The sequence below is a fragment of the Nestor notabilis genome, unplaced genomic scaffold (assembly GCF_000696875.1).
Source record: "Nestor notabilis isolate BGI_N333 unplaced genomic scaffold, ASM69687v1 scaffold56, whole genome shotgun sequence".
Lineage (NCBI taxonomy): Eukaryota > Metazoa > Chordata > Aves > Psittaciformes > Psittacidae > Nestor > Nestor notabilis.
The window spans coordinates 55,725-70,967 of record NW_009931266.1 but is presented as its reverse complement, the minus strand read 5'-3'; the positions used below and the strand labels follow the sequence as shown (position 1 = coordinate 70,967).

Sequence of the window (15,243 nt, the reverse complement as noted above, 5' to 3'; positions counted from 1 at the left end):
TCAGCAGGAAAACCTTGGAATCTCTGACTGAACCTGATAGAAAAGAGCTAAGGCATTTGAAATGAACATCTTTAAGACCAAGAAGCTTCATTCACTGATAAAAATAATTTAAACTAAGCATTCATAGGCTGCAGAAGGTCCTTCCTTCTGAAATGGTTTAGAAGCTTTTCAATAGAGAGCTTTATCTGTTCTAATGTCCTTAAGTAGTTAAGTCCCAATGTGAGTTTTTCTTCTTTTATACTTGGACAAGGTAATACTTAAAATAGAAACCATGGTTTCTTTTTCGTTATTTTAACAAACCTTGAGATCTTACTGAACTCAGGGTCTAGATGGGGATAGGAACATGGACTCTGCTATATCTGATCGCCTTTTCTTTCCCTTCTTCTCCCCTTCTCCTACTGCATGTCACAAGGCTACAGCTGTAGAGGGAAAGATGCCCTCAAGTCATTAAGTGTAGATGTTATCAAGCAAAAGAGACATGACAAGGTACAGAAATGCAGTGGGGCAGCAACAGTAAGAGGAAGCAGACTCAGCTAAGAAAAACTGACTAAAAAGCAGTCTTTTGTATGGTTTATATATGGCCTTATATCACCCTTTACTGTGGGCACCCTGCTCTCTTTTATCCAGAATACACTGCTGGGATTTGGGAAAGATGAGAGAGGATGCTTATTTATTGTTTTCCATTTCACCACCCCAAAACCATGCAGAACAAAACCTCAGGGTATTCAGGCCATGTGCACAACCGTATTTTGGACACCTGTTTGTAAATCTTACCATAAAGTGACTGCGTAAGGTTACAGACACTCATAGAGCTGGGATGTAAAGCTTCGGATTCCTAGTCAAGTGCCTTGACAACTAAATCTCCTTTAAATGGCTTAAGATGTCTAAGAAAAGCTTGAGAGCATTTCTCTGTCATTATGTTAGGCTCTGTATTAATATATATTCACATAACTTTCTGTCATGCTAAATGTTAAAGACTTCCAAAATAAATGTAGAATGCTTTTTTCTTTAATCCATACCCCTCCTAAAGCTTCATAAATGCATCACTATCATTCCTGACAGAAATTCAAACTCCCATCAGGCTGTACATGCAAAAGGGTTTTGGTATGGTATGCTTCTTTATGTAAACATTCACCTTTTCCTCAGACCATCCAACACCTCCAACAAAAGCTAAGACTAATGTGCAGAGCCCTCCTGATCCAGGGAAGCCAAAGTAGGTGCTGCCAAAAACAGCAAACATGGACAGCCCAAGTAGAAAATACGATCTCTTCCATGCCAGAGACGCCTGCAGCCAAGGAAAGAGACCAACAAAAAAAAAAAGAATTTTTTTTAGAAATGGAGGAAAAAGGTTACTGCTGATGATTTTGAAAATAACAATTTGAAAATAGAAATTGTCATTAACCACTGTGAAAGAACCAAAGCTTTCAAGCGAGACAGGAACTGCTGGGTTGAGAGTGGGGGGTTTTTTACATTAATTCCTAAGAAATTTACATTTTGAAGTGTAATATTTTCTCTCCTCTGCCCATCCAAAGTCTTAATTCCAGTAGGCTTTTTGTATCACAAGGAATATGATTCTCTATTCTAACAGCCCTGCTTCAGCTCTGTGATAACAGGATTTTCTACCTGCGCAGTCAAGTACTAGAACAATTTATCCAAGAAGAGGTGAAATCCTTGCCACTAGATGGGTTTAAGGACAAGCCAAACAAATATTAGGCAGGGACAGTCTAGTTTTATTTGATCCAGTCTTGCAGCAGACAGTTATATCTCTTCCATTGTTGCCCGTTTCTATTTATCTGTTTAGTTCTTGTATCACACTTCTTATGCTATTTAATAAGAAGAAAATCTGGTCCCACTGAGGGCAACAGATGCTTTGCAAATTGACTTCAATAGTCCAGAACATGTCTACTTTCTTGCACAATTTTCTGTTCTCTTAATTGCCCCTTGATAGTAAATTCATCTATCATTTTAGATAGGCTTGATTTTCATTGAAAGCCACACATTCCAATCAGCACTCTTTGTATGCCCCATCACTTAATGCCTACAATCTGTCCGCTTTACTCATTTTTAATCTTAGGCCTCCTGGCAAGAGGCCTAGTCTTACAAAAGTAAATGTGTCACACGTCAATCCAATTGATGATTATTTTACTGTCTGAAATGGGTATCAGACCCTTTCTCCTTTACATGTGGACAGTTCCACCGCCTTCAGTGAGGGCAGGGTGGCGAGCTCAGTTTCAAATTCTGCATTGGGAAGGACTGTGAGATCATACATTGTTACTGGTGCAGTAAGTAATCACCTATAACACACATCCTCACTTGATGGATAGGCTTTGCAACCTGAAAGCTGTTAGCACTGTGCGCAGCTTTCCCCAAAACCAGCTTCACGTGAAGCTTGGAAATGATTAACTTAAGAACATTATCCCTTTGCAAAGAGTCTCTATTTCATAAAAAGGTTTTTTTACTGTGTTTTTTTTTTACCTGATCGTGGCTTGGGAAATATCGAACAAACATTCCCAGAATCCCCCCAGCTGCTATGCCAACAGCAACCTCCAGCACCCCATGGAGAACATTGTACAGAGTAGAACCTATTTGGCAGAAGAAAAATGGGTTCAGTAAGCCATACACAGACTTTTCATGCACAAACCACACTGTAGACCTACGAGGGTGATTCCAGGACAGTGTCTGCTTTAAATTAGTTGGGGCAGAGGGGTTCAGGATGGAACGTATGGCCCTAAAAGGACTGGATAGTGCAACTTTCTCTCTCTGGAAGTTCATGCCAAGAAAGTGTGCTGGAGAAGCTAGAGAAAGAGCCACTGCGAGAACATTGCCAAACCCAGGGAAATTTGAAAGCGTTATGTTGGGCGTGCAGGGCAAGACTTGGCAGTTAAGGGAGCAGAGAGGGAAAGATGTTCTCTGAGAATTGTTGTGACCCACAACTCAGAGCAGACAATGTTATATCAAGACTTTTGATCATGGGTAATTTCCCTTTCAATATTCAAGTCCATACATGAACTTTATAAGGAGATGTCAGTAAGTTACAAACCAGTCAGTCATAACAGAGCACATATCCTTCAAAACATCATTGTTTGTTCTGGATTTCACCACACACAGATTAACCAGCATACCAGAAGAGAAAGCTATTCCAAGGCAAGTGTTGAAGCCTGTGATAGCCATAATGTCATCAATGCTGCCAGCTGCCATTAGCAAAGTTGGGACACCTTTCTCCACCCCATATCCCCCAGCTTGTAAAATCAGCATTGAGGGAACCACCACAGCAGGGGAAACTGCACCTAGAACAAAACTGAAAACACATAGGTTCAGCCTCTCTTAAAAAGAAAGCACTGAACCGAAAAACCTCAAAATGTTCTGACCCCAATTCCTTTAAAGCATAAGTAAACAGATGTTTACATAAGGTATTTTCCTTACCTTTCCCTGCTAATTACAAGCAGGGGTATTTCTACACGTATTTGCAATCAGCTCTTTCTTCCTGCCCAACTCAATAGTATTAAAAATAAAGGGCTCCAAGACTTGATTCTACACTGGAGGCCAGTTATGCTCCCTGATACATGCCTTAATTGTCCCATTTAGGAACCTAGTCTAGACATGCTTATGACTCAGTAGCCCAGTTTCTTCTCATAAAAATCAATGATGTGTGGCATAGGAGGAATTCATCCATCTTGCTCCAGTATATGCATCTGCACCAATTCCACCAGTTTAGACAGAAATAGATGGAAAAGGTTTCCTTTTCAAATATATTACTCCAGAATATAACATGCCATATCCTTATCCTTGACTTGTGACAGGAAGACTGTCCTATGTGCATGTCTCTATGAGGAAATTCTGAATTCCAGCATGAAGATTCTCTAAACTGTGGTATCATCTTCTATCCCTAGAAGCCCTCTGTGATGTGGTTAAGACTCAGGGGTTGCACCAGCCTTCTTCAAGTGCTCAGATTGTGAACGCAGAAGAGTAATGATCCAAGTACTCCTTCATGGCCTGGAAATGTGACCTTTAAATTAGCCACAGAGCCAGACATGAATGGTAAGCAAACAACCACAGGGGCTAAGCACAGCTTCTTAACTGACATTAAACTGAGGTCTCCTTTTGGTGCAGAGCACTAACTGCATTTGGATCATTTAACTGTAGCACAAAAACAGGCACATTCGTCATACAGGAGAAAAGAGAGTACATTACCCTAATATAAATCCCCATTGCCATGGCAAATGCATAAGCAAGTAGGCAAAAACAGCAGCTGTACATGTTTCTGAAATGCATGGTCCAAATGAAAGTCGTAAACAGACTGCTTTGAGCTTCTTAAGAGCCTGCAATGTACAAACACATTCAGACATTAGTCTCAGTACCCTTGTCCTTATAGAGAGGAAACACATGCACAATCTGATATGGTTTATGAGAAGAATCCTCTCTGAGCTGCAGTACAGGATGAGACAGCTTTACACAGCTTAAGCCTGAGACAGGCTCAAGCACAACTGGTTTTGGATATAAAATTCCAAGTGTGGCAGTGAAACCACTGAATCTACGGCCAGCAAGGTTCCTGCATGTCACAGGAAGGAGTGGCAGAAAATTCTGTTTGGCTTCTTGTGCAGAGCAAGTGAAATGTGAGAGGCTGGACTAGCTGGGATCCATTTGAAAAGCGCAGCCTCAACACAGCTGACTTACCCACAGTTGCTTGAGGCCACTTGCTCCGCCCACAGCAGAGTTAGCTATAATCCTACAAGTTGCACAAGCACCTCAAAATAATTTTTCCCACATCAGTAAGCCATGAAAAATTGTAGAAATACATACACTTGGCACAAGGAGCCAAGCGTTTCTTCCAGCTGTCTCTCACTTGATATCCAGAGCATTTAAGTTCCATTTGGCTCAGCAACTTCTATTAAAAAAATTCTCTAAACCAGAGTATTTATTTGTAACAGCTTCCTTTAAAAGTTAGTCACAAACGTGACTCTGCTAGGACAGGTCCGTAATTTTGACATTGTGGGGGGGAAATCAGTGAGTTGGACTTTTTACCAGTGCAGTTTATCCCAGCATAATTGGGGCTGAGAATTACCAGAGCAACTGACATCTTTGTCTTCACAGCTTCAACTAGGCCAGGAGCCATTGTAACTGCATCAAAGCATTGCTCCAGAGCTTTGATTGCCACATGGGAGAAAAATGAGTCAAAGATGAAGCTCCCTTGGCAAAAAAATGTTGTCGTGGACGATAAAGAAAAGCCATCTCCCAGAACCGGGCATCCGAGCTGTGTGTAACAACAGGCTCATACAAGCTTCAATGTCTTGGGAAAAGAGACAGTTATAATCTAGGAAACCAGGCATTTTTCAAGAATGACACCACTGTTTTCCTAAATATCTGAAGAACTGGCAACTCCCAAGTTTTTATTGGTTAAGTAAAATCAGTTAAGTTTATTGGTTAAGTAAAATCTGAACTAGCTATATTTGACCTAAGTTTTTTATAAACTTTAAGTGGAACATTAAACTTAAATGGGTAGGGGCCAATACAGTACAGCTTTATTTCAGCCAGCTGATTTTGATTAAGCAAAACCTCACCTTCATTAATTATGGGATGTCAAGTTTCATGGTGTGCAGAGGAAGACTGTTGGTTTTGTTCACAGGAGCGTTATGGGCTTCATTGTGAACAAAAAAACCTAATTGTGATGTGAAGCATTGTTTCTGTAGTGCAGCAGGACTCAGGTTTGTCATTAATGTATTTGCATTAAAATGGCAAGGATTAAAAAAAAAAGAAAACAAAAAAGTAAAAAAAAGACACACAGGTTTGGATGTTTTAGTTGGCTGTGTTTTTTGATTTGTGTCAACACAAGCAACATTCTCTTTCAAGGATTGGGGATCCCTTCCATTACTTGTTTCAGTTTGTCAGGGAGCATAAACTCTTCCTGACAAACCATGGAGTACATGTCCTCAAGATGTTCTACTCACAAAATTCAGAAAATTTGTTTAAGGCAAGGGGAAAATGGTCATAAAATCAGTTTTCTTCAAGTAGTTTTTGGAATGCTTGCCTACTTACAAACCCAACTGCCAGTGTTAACATACATATAACTATATGATAAAAACTATGCTTTCTGTAATTCACTGTGAGGATGGTGAGACAGTGGCACAGGTTGCCCAGAGAAGCTGTGGCTGCCCCATCCCTGGCAGTGTTCAAGGCCAGGCTGGATGGGGCTTTGAGCAACCTGGTCTAGTGGAAGGTGTCTCTGCCCATAGCAGGGAGTTGGAACTGGATGATCTTTAAAGTCTCTTCTAACCAAAACTATTCTATCATTCTATGATCTCATTTGCAGATCCTTTAAGACTTAACAGTTCAGTATTTTAACAGACACAATTATTCAAAAAAAATTTTTTTGTTTTTGAGGGCTGTTATATACTTTGCTGCACACAAATAACTGTTGCCATACCATTGGATCCAGGCCAAGTCCTGCTCGGGTCAAGATAATCGAAAGAGCAATGTTCCTCAGTGCTGCCGACCAGCGCAGGTTTATCTGGACAATGTCACTAATGAACCATGTATTTCGGATCAGGAAACCAGCAAGTAGCATCCCTTAAATGAAAGCAAGTAAGTGCCTGTCAAATGATTTGTTTTTATTGTACAAGACAAGCTTGCATAGTAGTCTTAAAAATAGACACCATATTATGTATTTATGAGAGATGAAGAAACAATTAATGTTCTGAATTATTAGCCATGTTTTAACAATGGGGACTGAGGCATGGAAAAAGAGAGACATGTTTAAAGCAATGAAAGTGGCCTAAGAACACACCAGGTCACCAATGAATGCTGACACATGAATTCAGTGCGAGTCAACAGAATTCAGCTTTGTTCACCACATACAGGTCATACTTGGCATAAGCAAAGACCCTTCTGCATCCTTAAAGGTTTTTTTTTTCTTAGCTTGTTTTAACATGAAAAGAGGAAGATTGTCTAATACTGTGTATTTACCTCAGAAGTTGGAAGTCATTAAAAATCCTCCTAGGTGTAAAAAATGCAGGTATCAGAGGAACCACAATGCTGAGTTCATTGGGAAATACAATCTAAAACAGCTAATTGTGGACTAACTTAGACATTTAAAAAGTCTCTGGCAATATGACTTCTATGCAAAGAGGAATCAGAGACTTCCTGCAAAGCTACTGGAACTGTAGTTCTGGAAGGATACAGAAAAGTACAGGGAAGTTTGACTTGAAATGTAGCTCTGCAGAGATTCACTATAGGTCCTGAAGATTCAAAGATACATTTTTGTGGCATTAATTTGTATTAGCTACATTAAGAAACAGGCAATGAAAAGAAGACGAAAAGTCAGCAAACACTGCTCAGGTTGGTCCCAGCTTGGTGTGAGCCTTGGCTGTGGACTTGATTTGTCCTGGAACACACTAAATTTTTGGACATTTTTCTTTCTACCACCTCCCAGGAACAAAAATGGCATAAGTAATGATGTGCCTCATGACAGTTATATCAGGCCAGCATAATGATCACATCATCCTCTTTGCAATGTTTGCATGAGGTCCAAATCACTGGAGCTACCCTGATCTAGAAATCTACTTAACAAAGCAAAAAACTCCTCCTCAATGGGTATCTTCACTGTTCTGCTCCATGTTGCCTGCAGCAGAGACCTCTCTGCAATATATATCTAAAATATACTGTGTGACTGTTTCAGTAGCAATTTCACTCCTTTTTTTTCCCCTGAAACAGAAGTTCACTATAAAGTGCTTAAGTGCTCAGCCAACCATACTATACTCAACTGCACCTAGCACAAACGGATTAAAGAGTACGAAAGTACTAAAGAATTAGTATTAAAAAGTACAAGAATTGTATTTCCGGTGTAAAAAAGAATATTCAAAGACATTGTCCATCTTCTTCTGACTTACAGATTTCTCCAATTTTCCTCGAAGACTGGGGATCTGAATGATGAACTCAGTCCTAAGCAACTCAACAGACATGAGCTGTCATGCTTAAGTTTCTGTTGCTCAGTATTACCTGTCTGACAAGCAGTGTCATGCTCAACTCATGACTTTCAGATGCAGATGTAATTTAAAAAAGAAAAAAGCAAAATCCAAAAGGTCAGATTTTTTTCCTTCTACCCTTTTTTCTCTTTGTTTACTAAAATAGGGCAGAATCCCTGTGTGTTACATTCTGTGTTCATGTCATTGCAGGCAGGTGTGCTACATGCAAAACTTCCCTCCCTCTCATTTGAATTATTCTTTGTGCTCAGTTTATTTTCTCAGGTTTCAGTTAACTTGAGATAAAGGAAGAAGAAAGAAATTGTTTTGGACTACCAGTAGTAGGGAATTCTTGTAGTGTTTTCTTTGGAAAACATTTTCATTGTGTGAGATCATGCAAAACTGCTCAGCTATAATTTCCTTATGAATTATTCTACTGTAACAGGAGGTCTAGATTAAGAATCCTGTTTGGTAACATTAAACCCAAATTTTAAGTAACTGTGGCAGACGGGACTGAAGGACAATAATCTTTGAATCTGTAGGTATACAGTTCTCTGGTCCCCAGAGAATTAAAAGGAGAGCCTTAGTAACATACAGGCAATTTCACCTGAGACAGTTGGGGAATTTTGCACCTTCTCAGAGAATATGAGATTAAAGTCACTTGGAAAAGCTACAGATTGAGTGTGACAGTTTGTTCATTCCAAATCCAAACTTACCTAGCCTGCAGATGCTACTTGACAGTTTAAACCACTCAAATATGTGGGAAGAAAAGAAGGAAGGACATCTTACCCAGAAGAGCAGGGAGAGGGGGTAGTGTTCGTATTTTAATGAATCCAAAAATTTTCCCTCCAATGACAGCAAAAAAATAAAGAAGCAGAATTCCAAACAGATTTCCACCTGGGAGACACTCAGCCCCAGTGATGGACCAAACCACAGCCCAAACCAGGACCACAATTGCAACTGGAACAAAACAAGAAATATTCATATTTAATCATCTCTCAGGGATGGCTTTGTGTGCTATTACATCACTTTCGTTTTTCTACTAATGAAAACATTGCCATGACTTTCAAAAATAACATCACTTACCTTAAAAATTAGTTTAATCATAACAATATGGTTAATCTTTGTTGCTCCCTAAACTGATGTTCTGATTTTACAGGTGCTAAAATACTTTAAAAAATGGTACTAAGAACATCACTAGGGACCAGAAAGTACTGAGTGAACCCTGAGCCACTGTGGAAAGCACTTAACAGGTCCTGAACTTAAAGCAAACACATTCACTAACTTATCTTGCCTTTGCATATCTTCCTTCAGCTACTTCAAAACTGCAGTAAGAGCCTGCTGCTGTACAGCTTGGTGTATCTTCAGGCTAATGACTGAAACTCCAGTCTAATTCTGAAAAGAATTCAAGTACCATTTTTTGGCTAGATGTGCTTATGCAATATGCTGCCATCACTGGAGGGGGGATGGAAATCTGAAGAAGGTCATGTCTCTGGGCAGACTGAAGTAGTACAAATACTTCCCTTGATACAGCAATCAGAGAGGGATAATACACAGTGGAAAAAAAAAAGTCCTGAAAAATAGTATGAGAACAGTAAGTGCAAATATTATAAATATGTAAAATATTGTGCTCTTTCCAGGTTCCCAAATCTGTTCCTACAGTTATCCAACAGGAACAGGCACACAAAGATATAAAAGCAGAAGGCAAGAGAGGAAAAAATGTGTTGAATAAATCTTTTTTCTTGTAAGAAAATGTATTGCATTTTCAGATTAGATTTTTCTTCAACTAATTTAAAGGTGACAGGTGGCAAAGGGAAGACCAGTAGATTTCCAAACATGAAAGCCTAAGAATCCCAAGTGAGAGAGAATGGAGGCTGTGCAAGCAGTCAAAACCACAGGAAGAGTCTTTTGTTAAGAAAAGACTTAAACTGGTTAGACAGGCATTTTCTTCTGTGAGCCTCCAGCGTAGGGCACATCTTAAACAGAATGGGTCAGTTTGCCGTGTAGTTAGGAGGATTCTTGACTTTGCATGTCTACAGTATTAAGGAACAAAGGAAGGCATGGCTGCTAAGCCCCATATTTGTGGCCTTGATTCAACAAAAAGCCATGAGTGTGACAAAAATACCACTGTTTTTATAATCATCTTAATGATCCCACACCAAAACAAACTATAAAGATAAGAATTAGGAGATCTTTCTTCTGATGAAAACTACTTGCAATGCAAAAACATACCTGCCACACTAAACAGAAGAGAGGATGGAGGAACAAACAAATACACATTCAAATTTTTGTTTCACCTGATTTTGGTTTTTTTTCCCCTGCTAAAACATTGAAACAAAAGTGTGATATGTAAAACACAGCCATTTCCCTTCATCATTTTCAAGGACAATGGACAAATATCATCACATCCAGAGAAAGGAATATTTCATTTGCCATTTTTTGTTTCCACTAAACTCTGGTACATACCATTTGTCACTGTTCGGGACAGTAAACCTTGAGGAGGGCAAGTAAATATTTGGCTCGGTGTTCTTGCAGGTATTGAAGACCCTGTTGTTGGTTCCAGAGGTTGCTGAGCACAGTGATTCAAGAGAGCAGTTTCTTCTGTCTGTATGTTCCCACCAGTACCTTTGACATCTACTGCTGGTCCCTCCTGAATGAAAAGAATGAGACTCTCTAAGAAACAGCAGTGTATACATCCAAAGCCATGTACAAGACCTGAAATCAGTTGTGATGCATGAATTCCACACTGTCTACATTAGTGAATTAGTTCCACTTCAAGCTGAAATTGCAACTACTGATTTCCAGCCATCCAACATACCACAGACTTAACTATCACTGTAGGAATGGTCCAGCTTTGTAGTATATTTGTGATTTTTGGTGATGTGTTTGATTTTGCATGGCACAAAGAACTGCATGTGAAATACTGTGGGACATTTGCCTTTTTATCTGCAACTGACAGGACTCCTATCCCAGTACAAATAGCACCTGTTCACATTTGATGAAGAAATGTTATTAACAGGCCAGGTTCATGTTGCCTTGTATACAAGCTAAATATTTGTTAATATTTGAAACAATTTGATAAGGTTCTTTTTCCAGTCTCGATTTCACAATATAGTTAATGACCAGCATCATTCCAGTGATACAGTGTCTTTTGTATAATTCCTTAATTTCTGTTGCAAAGCCTTGAACCAAAATAACAAAACCTACTTATGATTAGAGATGAAAGAACAGCTGGCCAGTGCAAGCATTACTTACATGATCCATTGCTGGAAGTCTCAAGCTGGTAAGTCAAGGTAGAGATGGAGAAATACTACCCTAGGGGTTACTTCCTTGAAGAATGGTTCCTTGAAGCTGTTCTCTTATACTGATTCATCTAGTTATCCGTCTTCATAGCCAAAGTGCTTTTTGACCATTTTTGGATATGTGTCTCACTTCATTTTAGGGTCCTTATTTTTGACAAGTTAATCATCTGCCTTCTCCTATGATTATTCACCTTCATGTCGTCTCACTGTCATAGCATGGACATGGAATTCTTGCCTATACTGTGGTTTGGCCCTCCTCCAGTAACAGTTCCACATTTCCAATTATTTTTTCTGTATTGTCTGTCTCTATATATATCTCCCTTACTCAGAGCCACACTTGGAACACAAATCTTGTGAGCTTTCAGCATTGAGTTACTTCTGTATCTACCCTCTAATTACCAGCTACCTGTGTGTATAAAAATACACCATACAGTACTTATCTTTACAGTCAATACTATACGTTTACCCTAAAGTACCATTTATGTTAAGAACTTTATCCTTACTTGCGTTTACAGCAAATCATTTTTAAAGCCATAGAAATTTCCAAGAACACCGGAATTATACAGAAGTTTAAAATTGGGGGAAGCATTTATTTTTCGTACATAAAGAAGACATGCAAGAACAACTTCCAGCAACTGGACTAATAGGCACAATTTGAAAGTAAAGAAGCAATTTTAAGTCCACAAAATCCTCTTGAATAGCTGATTATAAAATCTAAGCTGATGCATTTTCCACTTAAAGCTGAAATTGCAACCTCTGATTTCCAGCAATCCAACATACCACAGACTTCAAAACACTGAACATTTGTTAATTGTAACAAATTCCTGCTAAGAAGGTTTCTGTGTTCCCTTCCAATGTAGAGATTTTAACTGGTGTAGAAAGAAAAAGGAAAGGAAAAGGAAGGTTCCCTCTGACTGAAATTGTACTTTGAGACCCTAATTAATTACCTCACTTTGCTCATGCAAGGGAATCATGCCATTTCGCTCACATGCTGATGGCTCAGAATCTTCACTATCTTTTACAATATTCTCCTTTACCATTATTGCAAACCTAAGGAAAGCAATAAAGATAGAAAAGTTAGAGAGAAGCACATAATGCTGTTTTCCAGATAGAAGACCTCAGTGATTTTGTGTCCTCCCACACAGATCAGGTAAAAACCCCCTCACAGCCCAATTTGGAATTTAGTGGGTTTTACATACCCATGTATGCTATATGTAAAAACAAGACAGGAAGTAACAGAAAGAACAGTATTAAGGTTACGAAGTCAAGCACTAACAAAAATGAATTAAAAAGTCTGAGTTGTAAAACCACAGTGATCTGTGCTAACCTGTTAGTTCCTCCTTAAAAATATGGCTGTAACACATATTTGTGCCACCTATCAGCACAACATAAAGGTTATTTGCTGTCAATTCCACATACCAGGACCATTAGTTCTGAAAGTATCAGAGTCTCTGTGTGCATGGCAGTGCAAGCAACCATTTCATAAAGCTAAGAACAGCAGCTGCAGTTTCTAAAGCATACACACGAGGGGACACTTTTTCGATAACTTAAACCTGACCAGATCCAGCTTGATTTTCAGGGGCATCTTCAAGAACATGATTCTGTTAGATGTGACTATTCACAAACACACTGACTATACGATCTTTGAATGAAGATCAAGACTATGCACAAATTGCAGTCTACAATCAGGTGAGGCTGATAAAACATAGCTCTTTCTTACTGCTTATATCCCATGGAGATACTTCTAAGAGTGAGAGATAAGGTCCAAGTTGTTTGTGGGTAACTGTCATTGTAGTTACTCAGTCTAACTGATCTATTTCTTGTCCCATAGATGCTAATGATACGTGGTGGTGTACTGTTCTGTATATCAGAATTGTCTTTGTGTGAATATTTACTGTAGTTTCACAGGTGCAGGCCAGCAAGAGTCACATGCACGTAGCTGCAAACAAGGCTTGCTTGTGTTCTTCTCTGGTACAGTAAAGGTGTGCATATATTCTTCTCTAACTACATTCAGTACTAAGGGCATTTTCTGGAAGTCATTTACATTGCTCTGGCCATACAAAACACTGCTCAAGTTAAGCAGAACTTTCGAGCCAAGAAATTCCTTCCTTGCTAAATTGCTGGGAGCAAGTTAGACAGCCAATTCTCACAATTATCAAGCCTTCAGTTTATAATGATATGTTTCATATTTGAGAACAATTGGTGCCATGAGCAAAGACAGAAGCTATTGTAACACTGGGGTGGTTTTGTTTGAGCTGTTCCAATATTAAATTGGCTTGAGACACAGCCAAGGCACAGAGGAAGAATATAGAGCCATAGGCAAACACCTTCAATGTCTTCTAAGATAATAGCTTTGCTTTCTTCCCTTTTTAAATGTAAAACATTCATTTGCTCCAACTCCAATACTTTTCTATGTTTTTAATTACTTCTTGTGGAATGAAACAGCTGTGGTCTTGCAGTTTTTTAATGAAGTGATATTCCCCCCACCTCCCATAGGATTGTTCATCCTTTTATTGGGGCTGGGAATCCATGAATGCGCGTATACTAATTGAAATTGAAAGTATGAGCAACATACCAGCATCTCCCTCCTTCCCTCCACGTAACATTTCCTCAGGGTATATGTACTTAATTTTGTAATTCTGAAAGGTGTGTAAGGGACAGAAGGGACTGAAGGATATTGTTCTCCATCCAGCTTTGTATGGGCAACATCCCAGTTCTTGAGATCACGTAGTTATTGACACAAAATATGTTAATACTTCTGAGAAAGCCAAGTCCACCTCAACAGCTTCAGGTCCTGAATGCATAGTTCAGAGTAGCATATTTGACTAAGCAAAGAGATTGGACATTCCACTTAGCAGGAATCGTTTCAAAGTGTGAATGACAAGTCTGACAGTGTATGTGCTGTCCTTGACTGTTTTACACCAGGTCTTCACCCTCTTAGGTTCTTGATACTGCTACTTTCAAGCAACAGCCAGTTGGATTAATGAGACCAAAGTGAGTAGTTAGTTTACTCACATCAGGGTGGGGGGTTTTGGGGTTCAAGGTATTTTGTTGTGGTTTGTTTTGTGGTTGGTTTTCTTTTTTTGTGGGTTTGTTTTTCAAAACTTTCCCCCTATACAGACAAAAATCAGTGATTGGGAAATCATGGAGCAGAATTCATACCACAAGGTTAAGGTCTGTACCATGGAAACCAGCCAGTAAGAGGCTTATTTTAGTACCTCCCTGTAAAATATACTTTCCTTATTTTGAAACCAGAATGGTTTTTATTAAAGCCTTTCATTTGCTCTAATGAAAGGGAGCAGGAAAGAGAGGGAGATGGCTGTGAGGGGCTGCGTGTGCATGCCTGTATTACTAGCTTTATTGCCCTGGTGACTGTCATAGAATCACAAAATAGTTTGGGTTGGAAGGGACCTTCAAAGGCCATCCAGTCCAATCCCCCTGCAATGAGCTAGATCAGGCTGCCCACACCCACATCAGCCTGGCCTTGAATGAGTCCAGGGATGGCGCATTGACCACCTCTCCAGGCAACCTGTGTCAGTGTTTTAACACAGTTGCAAAGAAGTTTTTCCCCACATCCAGCCTGAATCTCCCCTCTTTTAGTTTAAAACCATTATGCCTCATCCTGTCACAACAGGCTAAAAAGTCTTTCCCCAGCTCTCTTATAGGCCCCTTTTAACTACCAAAAGGCTGCAATAAGGTCTCCCTGGAGTCTTCTCCAGGCTGAATAACCCCAACATTCTGCTTTGTGCACACGGAGTATAGACAAGAATACAAGTAAAATACCACTAACACTGTCAGAGCAACTGACTTTCATAATAACTGAAAAAAAAAACCAACCCCCCCCCAAAAAACAACCCAAACCACGCACCATCACCCACAGGGAGGTAGGCAAACCCCGATGCACTCTCCTTCCCTCCTTCCCGCCTCCCCGCACAGGTTCCCGCCTGCACAGCCAGTGGCAGGCCACCGCTTACCTCTACTCCCAC

General features: G+C 39.6%; 1 protein-coding gene across 1 annotated transcript in view; it reads right to left on the bottom strand.

Moving 5' to 3' along the window:
• Window positions 1-12,297, bottom strand: part of SLC9B2 (solute carrier family 9, subfamily B (NHA2, cation proton antiporter 2), member 2) — a 15,321-nt gene extending 3,024 nt beyond the window's left edge. The window contains exons 1-8 of the mRNA XM_010015797.1: window positions 12,205-12,297; window positions 10,422-10,605; window positions 8,745-8,915; window positions 6,422-6,564; window positions 4,192-4,319; window positions 3,123-3,298; window positions 2,476-2,582; window positions 1,136-1,285 (exon numbers count right to left, since the gene is read on the bottom strand). Of these exons, the coding sequence (XP_010014099.1) occupies window positions 1,136-1,285; window positions 2,476-2,582; window positions 3,123-3,298; window positions 4,192-4,319; window positions 6,422-6,564; window positions 8,745-8,915; window positions 10,422-10,605; window positions 12,205-12,297 (1,152 nt within the window). The remainder of the gene's footprint in view (window positions 1-1,135; window positions 1,286-2,475; window positions 2,583-3,122; window positions 3,299-4,191; window positions 4,320-6,421; window positions 6,565-8,744; window positions 8,916-10,421; window positions 10,606-12,204) is intronic.
• Window positions 12,298-15,243: the final 2,946 nt, after the last annotated feature.